This window comes from Alligator mississippiensis, chromosome 1 (genome assembly GCF_030867095.1).
Source record: "Alligator mississippiensis isolate rAllMis1 chromosome 1, rAllMis1, whole genome shotgun sequence".
Taxonomy (NCBI): domain Eukaryota; kingdom Metazoa; phylum Chordata; order Crocodylia; family Alligatoridae; genus Alligator; species Alligator mississippiensis.
In genome coordinates, this window is record NC_081824.1 from 77,424,698 (window position 1) to 77,438,659 (window position 13,962).

The window sequence follows — 13,962 nt, forward strand, 5'->3', positions numbered from 1 at the left end:
TGGGTAGGGGAGGGGTGGATGGCTCCTGCCGCTGCATTCACCCCAGGAGGCATGGGGGATGTGTGACCCTGGATCTGCACAGGGCAGGCTGCTGCTGTGAGCTGAGTTTGTGTGGGGTTCTTCCCGGCAGTGGCTGGGCTGGGCTGCACTGGGGTGGGAGGGTTGGAACCACCCCAAAATTTGCTGTAGCCTTCCCAGCACTGCTGCTGCCTGTCCCGAGCGCAGCCTGGCCTAGCCCCTTGCAGGAACAGCCCTGCACAGCCCCAGCCCACCCTGCCTCACGCAGATCTGGGGGCACATGCTGACCCCCTGTGCTCTCCTGGGGTGTGCGCAGCAGTGGGAGCCCCGACATTGCCCAGATGAGCCACAACTCCATCTCACGCCCCACCCAGGTGAGCAGCTCCTACCCCAGCCCCACTCCCTCCCTCACTGCAGGGGCCTTGATCTACCCTCCACTCCTACCACAGCAGACTTATCAGCTGGATGCAGCTCTCCATGCTGCTGGGCTCTCCTCCTTACCACCTATGTGCTGCACTGCGGCTACACGCTTGTACAGGGCATTTATTGGCCACATCAGCCCGATTTTCAGTACAGTCAATTTTCTATATATTGGTGCCAATCTGATATCGAACCGATGTATTGGTTCACTTCTAAAGTAAGCCATGTTTCAAGATGCCTTTAGCTTATAATACTGTTTTGAAATCGTCTGGTAACCTGTTTTGCTTTTCATTTTTTACACTTGCAGATGGAGAAGCCATAGGGAAACGGTATCATGGCAACAGATTATGATAATGGACTAGGACTACTTGATAACCTTTATGATGGTAAGACTTTCTATTGAATAGGTTGTTACCTTTATTTTCCAAGGAGGTAAATCATCTGTGTTACGTACACAGAAGGCAAGGTAGAGATGAACCTTGTGGGTTAACTCAATATGGTACATCTATACCCTGCCTTCTGCCTGATTTAAAACTTATACAGCTAACTCCCTTTCTGTGTTGCATATTCAGTGAGAATATGATGGTTAAAAATAGCCAAATTTGTTTCTAAAGGTCAGTTTAACTCAATTTGGGACAAAAAATCATTATGTTTAATGATAATCCTATGGCTGTAGGCTAACTTCAGTATCGGCCAAAGTTAAGGTTGTTTAGATGTCTTAAAACTGTGGTCACCAACCAGTTGATCGTGGAGCCTTGGAAAGTCGATCTGGGGCTGCAGGTGCTGAGTACATGCATGCACACGCCCAGCTACCTCCAGCCAGCAGGTCAGTCTGTGTGGGAGGGAGGAAGCAGGGGCCAGATCAAGGCCCCCACAGTGAGGGAGGCACAGGCAGGAGCAGGGGCTGAGGTGAGTGGGGTCCCAGCTGAGCCAGGTGGTGGGAGGATGGTAGCCTGCACAACTTGGGGCTGCTGGGGGCTCCTGTCAATGTGTGTACCCCAGTAGAGGCCCAGGGGGCACATGCTCCTTCTATCTGTGTGCGGGGTGAAGGTGGCTTCTGCTGCGCATTGGGGTTTTGTGCCCCAAGCTCCACTGCAGCTGCCCCAGGAGCAGCATGATGTCATATGCATCCTACCACCAGGTGGACAGCAGGTGAACCTCAGCCCAGCAGCAGAACACAGTGGTGTCAGGTTGCTCCCTGGGCAGCTACAGCGGGGCTCAGGGTGCAGAGCCCAGCACAGTGGCAGCCGCCTCTGCCCTGTGCACAGATCGGGCATGTGCTCCCCAAACATGGCTGCAGCAGCAGTGAGGGAGAGAGTGGGGCTGGGGCAGGTGCTGCACAGCCGGGGCAGGCAGGCCATGGGACAGAGCCGCAAGTGGCTTGTCCAGGGGGTGTGGGGAGGTGGGGGTATGCACCCCGGGAGGGCTTTGGGGGTGTGTGCCCCCAGATTTACATGTGGAGCAGGGTGGGCTGCGGGCTGGGGCAGTGCCAGGCTCTTCCTGGCAGGGGCCAGACTGGGCTGTGCTCAGGGTAGGTGGTGGCACTGGGAGGGAGACTATGGGGACGGGGGGCAGAGGTGGGTGCCGCTGCGCTTTGCTCCTTGCTGCAGCTGCCCCATACCCCTTGCCTTCCCAGCAGCGGGACACATGGCGTCACATGGCTCCTGGGGCAGCGGGGCTCAAAGCCCAGCACACAGCCACAGCCACCTCTGCTCCATGCACTGATCGGGGGGGCACGTGACCCCCGGGCGTCCACTTGTCCCACCACTTGGCCTGGCTGGGGCCCCACTCACCCCAGCCCCTGCTCCTGCCTGTGCCCTGCTCCCTCACTTACTTGCTGCTGGGGCCTCAATCTGCGTCCCCCACCCCCTGCCAGTGCTTTCCCCTCCCCCATCCCTTCCCCCACAGAGTTACCTTTTTGAACTGAAGTCCAGCCCAGGATCTACCATGCTCAGCCCCCACAAATAATTTTTTTCTCCCTCCTTTGATCTGCCCCCGCCTCCCCTTCCTTCCCCACAGACTGACCTGCTGGGGTGGTCACGCTTGAAAGATCCTGGGTTGAACTTTAATTCAAAAAGTGATCTTGTACTTAAAAAGGTTGGAGACCACTGTCTTAAAGTAGTCCAAACATGCTATCTGTAACCATAACTGAATGTCCTGGTTTTGTACTGCCTGACTTTGAGGATCCTAGGAATGTTACAGCAATGTTTTACTATTTTAAATTAAAAATTATACAGTGGATTGTAATTCTTCCTCAGTATAGGGAGTATTCTGAAAACTTTGGTTAACACACTAAGTACTGCTTTACAGTAGCAATAACTGCATGCTGTAGAATGTAAAGGTTTAGGAAAGGGTAAATACTCAGAGGCTTGAGTTGAAATGTTTAAATGAAGAGATGTTGGAAAAGTTTGGTATTTTTAACTTTTGAGAGAAAATGAATAAAAATATGTATGTTTGTTTATAACGTACTAGTCAACAATCACATACATGAGCTTTTTAACTGATGTACAGACTGCTTTACTACATTTCTTACCTGTTTACTATAAAAAACAAAGTAGAAATAATTTTTTTTTTTTTTTTTGTTGCATGATGCTGTAACAAAAGCATACTTTCTGCAAACTTTCAGAGTGGGCTATAAACTGTTTCCCATTCCAATTTACCTTTTCTACTTGTAGGTAGGTAAATTGAATGTCAAACAGCTTCTTTCAGGTCTTGTAGGACTTCCTTTAGAACTTTCTATATGAGAGAGTTCCTTTCTCATATAAATAGAAGCTTACCGCAGTATCCATGGCCAAAATGTTCCTGTCTTCCACCATTGTGAAGTCTCAACTTGTCATTCATCATCTCAGGAGCTGTAGCTTATTAACACTGTGTGCACAGCTATGAAACTCCTGGAGACGAAAGATGCAAGAAAATATATGTTAGGTAGTGTCTGTTATAATGTGAAATGCACACTTTAATGAAGAGAGAAGAGGTTGAAGCTTACAAAAATGTAATGATACTTATTTTGGTCTTATCTTGCTTTATTTTAAGATTCCCCTTTTAGGGATGAAGATGAGAGCTCTGTGGATATTTATGATGGGTTGGACAATACTTCAGCTGTTCCTGGTAGGTGGACAGTCAAATGTGGTATAGCCCAGGAGGCTCCTTCCAGTTTTGGGTTTCTTTGTGTTCATTTTGGTGCATGTGATATTCTGTTATATGGGGATACTTGATGGCAGGGTGGATATTCTGACTTCAGACAAATGTAGCTAGCTAACTTTATACTTGAGAGAGGTCTGTTCTACTGCTGCCTAGATCAGTTTTAAAACGTTTATTTAGTGTGCATTGTGACATAGTTGTGCTATATATATATTTGATGGTGATCTCTTATTTTGAATTAAATATCCAGTTAGGTGTTTTTATGGTGAAAAAAAAGGTAAGATTTTTGGAACTTGTAAACCATACCACCAAAATAGATGTCTTTTAGCACTAGTCAGTTTTAACAGATTTGGTGCATGTGTGCTTTTCTTCAGATTTGTTTTACACATGGGCAACTAGTGCCACCTTAGTCAGGGGGGGCATGTGGGGTCTCCCTGTGGCCAATCGAGCCAACCAGGGGAGGTGGGGGGTGCCCCCGCGGCCAATCACGTGGCAAAATGTACCGGCCAGTGAGCAGCCACGCTGCTGAAAGCGGCTGCGGTGCTTCCGGGAGCGGCCACAGTGTACATCCAGCACTTGCACTCCCCAGCCAGCGCTTGAAGGGGGGGCACCGGTGTTCCTGCCTGCCTGTCGCCTGAGCGGGGAGCATGCCCTGGCAGGGTGCACCAGTGCTCTCGGGGGGTGCACATGCACCCCCTAAGTGTCGCTGCTGGTTTTACGGTTGATTAAAATCAGTCTGTAAAAGTGTGGGTTTGACAATTAATATGTACAGTTACAAGAGTATAAAAGCTCTCTAAGTAGTTGATTGTAAACTGACTTTAAAAAAAGATGCACATAGAAGTAATTAATGCAACATGGACATCTTAGAAATAACATTATTTTCAATATAGCATAGGTCTCAGGATTTTTTTGTTTAATTTCCTTTTTAATGTTAAAAAATACTCATCAGAGCAATCCTACAGGCAAATAAAATGGCATTTGCCTGACTGTCTGTATCATATGACTTGTTATTCTTTGTTTGATGGTGGCATTAAATTACCTCACTCAAGGATTATGGGGTATCATTGTGTGGGTGTTGTCCTTACAAATAACAAGGTAATCTCTACCCCGACAACTCCTGATCTAGGCATTTGAATAGGAAGTGAAAAGTGAACAAAAGAAACAAGTTGAGGGAGTGTACTGAGGTCTACACGGTCTGTAATTCTGCATTTTCGTGCTTGTTCATGTAGCAAAATGCAGTGCTGTGCAGCTATACCCCAAGGTAACTGTGAACATGCTAACTGTGTACCAGTGTCTTTACAAATATGTGGCTGTGCCATGCAGATACCTAACTTACTTTCACACACGATAATCTTACTTTCACACACGATAATTCCAAAACAGTATAGTTGCATTAGTTAACATCTGTGTCTGGACTATTAAACCTAGCTTCCCAGCAGAGCTAATTGCGCCAGGCACAATGCTGCTGTAAATGTGACTTATGCTGCTTCCAGTTCTATAAGCAGCGCATGCAGAGTCAGCTCGGGTATCACTCTTTAGCTCTGTGTTTCACTGTATGGATATAGTGTTAGTAGAACTGAAGCAAATGAGTCCAGACTTAGGAGGAATCCTAAAACAACACAACTGGAATATTTACCAGTTATGTTGTGAATTTCTCTTGTTTTAAAAAGTTCAGCACCCAACTCTGTAATCAAGCTGTTACCTTCTCCCTTTCTGACTGAGTGGGCACACTACCTCTATTTATGAGTGTGTATTTCCTGAATATCAGAGGCAAGTATTTCTTGTTTGCTGGGTCTCTACCTCAGGAATTTCTCCAGCTAGAAACAGTATGAAAACTGAAGCTGGTTACATGTTCTGTCAATTGCAAGACAAGCATCTTTGTTCTGACTTTCCATTAATTACTGACTGGATCCTGGAAATGTCCAAAAATTTGCCCTTTTTTGTGCTTTTAATTATATTTACCTTTTGGTGAGAAGTATTTAATATTAGAAAATCCTATAAGTGTACCCAGATTCAGTTGGGGATTGGTTTTTCTGTAAGTCTGTAAACCAAAACATTAGCAGCTAAACTTAGAACTAAATTTTCTTCCTTAACTTTTACCTCAGTGTTTAAAAAAAAAACAACCTAATATAAACATTGAAATTGAAGACCTAGAAGAATGTGAGTGATTGTGTTTAATTGTATGACATAAGACTTAAACTGCATAGAATACACCACTTAGATCACGTCTTCTTTTATATAAGGGGCATATCTTGTTTCAGATAATCCTATTCAACTGTCTTCACCAACCAAAAACTGTTTAAACTTGTTTGATGAGATCCTGATTGAAGAAGGAACTGCGAAGGAAGCATCTTATAATGATGTATGTATTGATTTGACTACTGTTAATGTTGGAAAGGGGAGAGGGGAAGGCAGGGAGAGTTGCATGCCCTGGAACTTGGAATGTCAAATTGTTATAAAATAGTGGCCAAACTACAATGAAAAGTATGATAATTTTCAAGCAGACAGACCTACACTTTATCTTCATTTCTATGAGTATGTAAGGAAATTGGTCCCCTGCTTCAAATTTTAATACTTCATTTTTCTGTTAATCTATGTAGTGCTGAAATGAGACTATCCTTTAGCATTTTAGTTACTCTCCTAATTACATTATGAAGAAATCCTTTCACTGATTATGGAGGGAGAATCTTTCTATAATTGAGGTTTTGATTAGCTTTTTTATATAAACCCAGTCTCAAAATTGTTGTTAATTTTGCCAAACTTTAGACATTTCAGGTGGAGAAGTTTTAAGTGTAGGAAGAGAAGAAAACTTGGGCAGTTGTGTATATAAACATAAATCCAATAATTTTTTTTACCTGATGATATTCTGGTGTTAGGAAGAAACTTATTAACTGCTCCTGTATGTATGTAGACTTTTCACATATGAATCTTTTATCTGTTAACCCATAATTTTTTTGTATAATAATGGATTCACTATAAATTGACTTATCTATTTTACAGTTGCAGGCAGAGTATGGAAAATGTCAAGAGCAGATTAAAGAGTTGATGAAGAAGTTTAAGGAAATACAGACACAGGTACTTTCTCAGGGGTATATTTGAGACTTGCTGATAAGAATTCAATTTTAAATACTTTGTTAAAATTTATCTTTGTCAATAACTTACATAGGAAATTACTCTAAATCTGTACTATGTCACTTGTTACCCCATTGCCCCATGACAAATAGTGACAATTCATGTACTAGATGAATATGCTTGTGTTTCTGAAGTTACATGCAATGTATAGGTTAGTTTATTAGAAATCTATATTTTAAAATATAAGTATGTCAAACTGGCTGCTTCTGGAAAGCTGTACATCTCTCTTGATAATCTTTACATTTTTAATTTTTAGTGTCATGATCTAAGAAGTCACTTAAGAGTAGTTGCTCATGAAGAAAGGATCTTAAAGCAGCAAGTAAAATCCAGGTGCATTGTGGTGCTAAGCACTTAGATTTGGCTAATTCTAATGAGAGGTGAAGGTTTTTTTGATGCCTCAAAATTGGTACCTACATAATTTATTTTCTCTTTTGCTGAAAAGAATCTCATACCCACAACAGTAACTGTTCTGTCGTAAGCAATAATGCTGTCCAGGAGAGAGTGACTACAATAAAATAGGAGTAAAATGAGAATACAATCTCTCAAAATTTTAATCGTGTTTCACAGCACCCAAGAGTGCTAGGCAAATCACAAAAGACAAAGTTAGCTTTTTTGCTGCAAAGAGTTTACAAGTTAAATCTTACAGTTCACATGGCAGTGAAAACAAGCAGCCATAGAAGAGATGATGCAAGAAAGGAAGATGGGAGTTAGGAATACAGCTGAATGGGTACTCAGTTTAAGACACGTTTCATTGTTAGCGACTGGTACATTAGAATAATTTTTAGAACGAAGAGAAATTGGAGGGAAAATTGGACTTCTATAGGAAATATCAACCAAGAGCAGACAAGGTTCCTTGGGTGAATTTGATATCTCTTATTAGACCAACCTAAATGGTTGGAGAATAGTTATTAAGCAAGCTTTCGGGTTCAAAAACCCTTCGTCAGGCTAAGGAAGCTGCAGCAGTTGGTGTGTGCTCTTCCTGGATGGAATGAAAAGTAAACAAGCCAGGGGCTGGGCTGGGCTGGGCTGGGGAGTCAGTTGCCAGGCAGATTGTAATGTATCAAAAATCCAATGTCTATGTTTAGTCCCTGATCTCTAGTATCCAGCAGGTTGATGAAATGTAGCTCATAGGCTCGTCTCTGGGATGTGTTGTATAAATTTCCCTTGAGGATCAGGACTGAGAGATTGGAGAGAGAGTGGCCCTCCTGTGAGAAATGTGCCCCCACCGGTAATTGAGGGTTTCTGTCTTCGATGGATTTCTGGTGTGCGTTCATTCTGGTGCGCAGTTGTTGTCTGGTCTCTCCTACATATCTTCCATCAGGGCATTTGGTGCATTGGATGAGGTATATCACATTCCTGGAGGTGCAGCTGTAAGATCCTGGGATGCTGATGGCTCTGTTGTGGGGTGTAGTAATAGTGGGGGTGGTGGAGATGTGGGGGCAGGTTTTGCATTTTTTGTCATGGCACGGTCTGGATCCTTTTGGTGTGTTCTGGGGTTGAGGAAGTTTGCTTCTGGTGATGAGGTTGGCGAGGTTCAGTGCTTGTCTGAATGCTAGGATGGGTGGCTCTGGGAAGATCTTTTTAAGAATAGGGTCTTTTTCTAGTATGGGTTGCAATTTTTTGAGGATTTTCCGTACAGGTTCAAGGGATGGGTCATAACCAGCGGTGTGCGATTTGTGGGTGTTTTTCTTCTGTACTGCAGCAGTTCTTCACGTGGTATCCAGGTGGCTCTTTCAAACGTGCGATCTACCTCTCTGGACGAGTGTCCTTGCTGGGTGAAAGCCTTTTTAAGATTGGTGAGGTGGCAATCCCAGGTGTTCTCTTCAGTACAGATGCGGTGGTATCTGAGGGCTTGGCTGTATATCACAGCTTTTTTGGTGTGTTTCAGGTGATTGCTGGTTCTGTGCAGATATGTATGTTGGTCTGTGGGTTTCTTGTATACTGTGGTCTGTATTTTACCCTTCTGGATACTGATCCTTGTGTCTAAAAAGGGGATGTTGGTGTTGGAGTATTCTAAAGAAAGTCGGATGGAGGGATGGTGACTATTGAATTTCTGGTGGAACTCAATTAGAGATTCCAGGTTATCACTCCAAATGATGAAGATGTCATCGATATATCATAAGTACAGCAAGGGTTTGATGGTGCAGTTCTTGAGGAAGTCTTCTTCCAGGTGGCTCATAAAAAGGTTGGCATTCTGTGGGGCCATTTTAGTGCCCATAGCTGTTCCCATCATCTGGAGGAAGTGTTGATTATTAAAAGTGAAATTGTTGTGTGTGAGGATGAAGTGTATAAGCTCAGTGATATCTTTGGGTCTGTATTCTGGGTTGTAATCTTGTTCCTGTAGATATTTAAGGCAGGCTTGGATTCCATCCTGGTGTGGGATGTTGGTGTATAGGCTGGTAACGTCCATGGTGGCTAGGAGTGTGTTGCTGGGAAGGTGGTCTATGTTTTTAAGTTTCCGTAGCAAGTCTGTGGTGTCTTGGACAAAACTTGCTCTGTGGGTGACAAGCAGTTTTAGGATGGATTCAACAAAACCTGATATTTCCTCAGTTAGGGTCCCATGGTTGGTTATGATAGGTCTGCCAGGGTTCCCTTGTTTGTGGATTTTAGGGAGCATGTAAAAAGTCCCTGGGTTAGGTAGCGGGGGGATCAAGGTCTGTAGTTTTTCTTGTAATCTTGGTGGAAATGATTTGATGGTATTGTTGAGTTTTTTGGTGAAAAAGGGGAGTAGGATCTTCTTGTAGTTCTTTGTAGTAGGTGGTGTCAGAGAGCTGTCTGTTGGCTTCCTTTATGTAATCCTCACGGTTTAGGATGACTGTGGCTCCTCCTTTATCTGCTGGTTTTATTTCTATTTGGTGGTTAGATCTTAGAGATTCTATGGCCTTTTTCTCTGGTAGAGAGAGGTTGTTGTGGTGGCGCGTGTTGCTGATTATTTCATTGTTCATTCTTTCCCTGAAGTAGTCAATGTAGCGGTCAAGGTTAGGGTTTCATCCACTGCGAGGTGTCCAATCTGATGGTTTTTTGGGTTTTTTGGCATTGATCTTTTCTTGAATGATGTCAGAGGATGAGTTGTTGTTGGGAGTGGGTTCATTTTGGTCATGGAAATATTCTTTGAGGCACAGGCGTGGGAAGAATTCTTCTAGTTCTCCACATTGAAGTATTTTATTAGGGTATTTTTCTGGACAGAAATTTAGGCCTTTAGAAAGGACAGATTTTTCAGTTTTGGTAAGCGTGTGTGTGGAGAGATTGATAATATTTGTGAGTTGGTTGCTGCTTGCAGTTTCATCAAGTCTGAGGCTGGAAGGTCGTAAGGTGTTGGTGTTGTTCCTCTGATGGTTGTTTTGTGGCTGGGGAGCTTGTTCTTGGAGTAATTTGTTCCATTTCTTCTTTTTATGTAGGATGAATGCTGTAGAAAGTTTTTCGTAGTCTCTTTGTATCTGCTGTATATTGTCAGGGAACATGCATGGATTTCTATCTTTTAAGTTGTTGTAGTGTATGACGATTTCCTTCCTGAGTTGGTCTGTTTTGGAGTAGAGTAGGTGAAGTAGATGATTTCTAATTTTCTCTGAAGTTCTTTTGCATAGCTGTGCAGCATATTTGGAGTTGTGTGTAGTAGTCAGGGGATTGTAGATGTTTAGTCCTCGGGGAATGAAGTTGTGTTTCTTGCAAAGGCTTAGAAAATATATGTCGCTGTTGAGTCTGGCTTCTTTCTTTTTCATGTTGTACAGTTTCCATTTCAGATGGCTGAATTCAATATCTTCCGTGTTGCAGGGGTTTAGGTTGTAGCCGTGTTGGTCTAAGGATATAGGCAGACAAGGTTCCTTGGGTGAATTTGATATCTTTTATTAGACCAACCTAAATGGTTGGAGAATAGTTATTAAGCAAGCTTTTGGGTTCAAAAACTCTTCGTCAGGCTAAGGACGCTGCAGCAGTTGGTGTGTGCTCTTCCTGGATGGAATGAAAAGTAAACAAGCCAGGGGCTGGGCTGGGCTGGGGAGTCAGTTGCCAGGCAGATTGTAATGTATCAAAAATCTAATGTCTATGTTTAGTCCCTGATCTCTAGTATCCAGCAGGTTGATGAAATGGAGGTCATACGTCTATGTAATTTTCAGTATGTTTTTAGTAAGTTTTTACGTACTAATGTCTTTCTAATTGCTTTCTCATGTTGGCTTTACTTGTGTACCTGGGTGAATATTTGTAAGGATAATTCTGTATCTTTTCTTTTCCTTCAAGTAGAACAGCGTTCTACAAAATGAAAATCAGGCCCTTAAAAAGAATATTTCAGCACTTATCAAAACAGCCAGAGTGGAAATTAATCGCAAGGATGAGGAAATCAGTAACCTTCACCAAAGGTATCAGTAGACTAAGCTAATTTATAACTTCCTTTTTTCCTGACCATAAGTTTACATCCATTACATGCTGCGAGCATATTTTAAATTGGCAAGAGGAAAAATCAGACATTAGTATATATTTGCATACTTAACTAATTTTAGTATACTAACACAAAATGCATATGTAACTCTTTGTCTTAAATGCCAGCTTGACATCTTGAGGATTCTACCTAGCAGCTGACTAAGTGCTCATCCACATTTTTGAGCCATATTTTTTAACTTGCTGCATAGTCTGGTCAGCTCTCATTTGTTTCAGTGCAGTAAGTATTTCATCCATGTTTCAGCTTCAGAGTAGCCTAATTTATCAGTTCAGAATGTAGTTTTATAAATCCTGTGGATTTTTGCTAGTCTTTTAGCCAGGAATTAGAGCTCTATTTCTGCTGTTATTGGTAGAGAGCTCTGTGAATTTAGCAACTTGTCATACTCCGGTTGTCCAAGCTTGGGAAGTTAAAAGTATTGATATATAGAATGGACAGCAATTTGCTGTAACTTTTCTTGACTCTTGAGGTTGAGGCATTGGACTAGGACTTAAATCATAGAAGTTAAACTCTTGTCTCTCTTGCTCACTTCCTGTGTGATAAGGTTACTTAGTTTATTTGTTCTTCCATTAGGAAAAAGAAGGTAAGAAGATATTATTTACATCTCAAAATCTTGCAAGGAAAAAACTCACTATGACATAAGTAGATGATTTGCAGTGCTGGAGGTGATGAGCATCTAGCCTATGCAATAGTCTTTCTTCCCTAAAGAAGATTATTAGAAGCGCTATGAATGAGGTGGAGAGTGGTTAAATTGTTTGTACAGGCAACCCCTGTTAGACCAATTCCTAATTGGTTCCTGAAAAACTGAGCATTAAGCAAAACTGAAAGTATTTGATGACCCAAGATGGTGACTGCAAGTGTTTTTAATAACCCAAGATGGCAACTGCAAGTGTTATATAAAAAAAAAACAACAAAAAACTGAGTGATATGTGGAATCAGGTATCAATTTAAAATGAGCATTATAGCGAAATAGTGCTAAGCAAAACAGTGTTAAGCAGGGGCTGCCTGTAATCCTAATTGCCATGAGGTACTGTCCTTCTGAATATACTTGAGTAGTATGCCATTTGATAAACAGAGGAAGGCAGGTCTTTGTTAGTTCTTTCACTTGGTTGCTATGACCAGCTAGAGGTTTTCTTCATAACTTTGAGCTGAATATATTAGCCCTCAATAATTCTTTCTTTTTTTTTTTTATTCAAAAGTTTTCATTTATTTTGAAAAATACTTTTAAACTCTACTGCTATAAGTCCTAAAAGATAATAGCAACTTCCAGCTTTTACTGTTGCCTTTCAAGTCAACTATCAGAAACTGTAGGGGTAATCCCCCAGGCTCTCTGTGTTGCTAGTTGAGTCATAAACTGAAGGTAATAATTTAAAAATTATCTTTTGATCAATCATTAAAATTCTGTTCTCATTTTAGGGTGTTTTGCGAGGACTTTGTCCGGAGTTAATAGAGGAGGAGGTAGAGGCACTGCTGTAATTGTCTTAACAGTAAAATTTTGGGCAAATATTTAATAAGAGCAATTTAATTTATAGTGCAGCTGAAGTGTGTCTTCAGAGAAAAATCTCTTGGTTGAGGTGTTGCATATATTGCAAACTACTGTATATTTGGATGCCATGGTGATGAATTCAGGACAAGGGCATGACTAGAATTAAACTATTCTGAAATTCCTGTAACAACACAGGCTTAGCCCTGTGACCAAAAATCTTTAGCAATGGCAGATCTGTGAAGGCAGGAGTCATCATTTTTTAATCATAAGAGAAATCTGCACAAGAATCACCATTTCATTTATTTATTACAAAATTATCACAGATTCTGATATTAAGCATACTGGCTGTGTGCATAGGGCACTTTACATAAATGCTGAGTGAAAGCTAAATGGAGGATTCTTCATCTGTGATTTCCTAAAAATTACTTGGATACCGTCATGTTTGCATTGCATGTAAGCATTCATGTGATTTTTTTTTTTTTTTTTAAATTGCTAGGCTACCTAACTTTCATAGTCTTTAGCTCTTGGAGGAAATGCTATTCTCTTTGACATGTTTCTCTACTGTATTAGGACATAGATTTTCTGCAATTAAAACAAGTCCAGACATAAATGCACAAAAATTATAGACTTGATGGACCTGTAGGTGAATGGCTCAAATACTTCAGAGTCCCATCAGGCTGCTCTCACTTGGCCTGAAAAGAGACTGTATTTTGGTAGACTGGTGGTTCTCAAAGCACCTCTTCGTAACTTTCGTGAATTGATATTACCCTGTTTCAAACACTAACTTATTTATTATAATGCTTACCTTGTTTCAGAGGAGTCAAGTGGGGGTGGGTGCAAGAACGGCCAAGCAGAGAATAGCCTGAGCCTGCACTTACCTGCTTGTCTCCTCACACTTTGTGGCACCCTTCAAAGTGTCTTGCTGCACTACAGAGAGCCCGGAAACCTGGTTGAGAGTCACTGTAGCAGAGTTAGGTTTCATGTATAGTGGGAATAAAAGATATTTATGTTCATATGTTTAACATAAAAATATGAAAAGTTAGAATTTTTACTTAACCTGAAATAATTTTTTACATGGACTCTTGTCTGACTTCACCTCAGACCAGGTTTTTCACTTAAATAAAAATGAGGACAAAAATAAATGCCAGCACAAAGCAGAAGTTAGGCACACGTGCAAAGAATAAAAGTGAGAAACACTTGCAAAATAGTTCAAAATGAAAACAAAACAAAAAAAAAATGGAAGGAGGTTTTGGGGAAATAGCTTCAGATAACCACAATAACTTTTTTTTCCTAAAATTCAGTTTCCTTAAAAAAACCATACCCCATGCTCTGGGAA

At 41.7% G+C, this 13,962-nt stretch overlaps 1 protein-coding gene across 2 annotated transcripts in view; it reads left to right on the top strand.

Moving 5' to 3' along the window:
- CASP8AP2 (caspase 8 associated protein 2) overlaps window positions 1-13,962 on the top strand; it is a 35,025-nt gene that overhangs the window by 2,184 nt on the left and 18,879 nt on the right. For both annotated transcript variants that reach the window (XM_019496862.2, XM_019496861.2), the window contains exons 2-6: window positions 746-824; window positions 3,472-3,546; window positions 5,841-5,941; window positions 6,580-6,654; window positions 10,948-11,063. In XM_019496862.2, coding sequence (XP_019352407.1) covers window positions 773-824; window positions 3,472-3,546; window positions 5,841-5,941; window positions 6,580-6,654; window positions 10,948-11,063 — 419 coding nt within the window. In that variant the 5' untranslated portion in view covers window positions 746-772. The remainder of the gene's footprint in view (window positions 1-745; window positions 825-3,471; window positions 3,547-5,840; window positions 5,942-6,579; window positions 6,655-10,947; window positions 11,064-13,962) is intronic.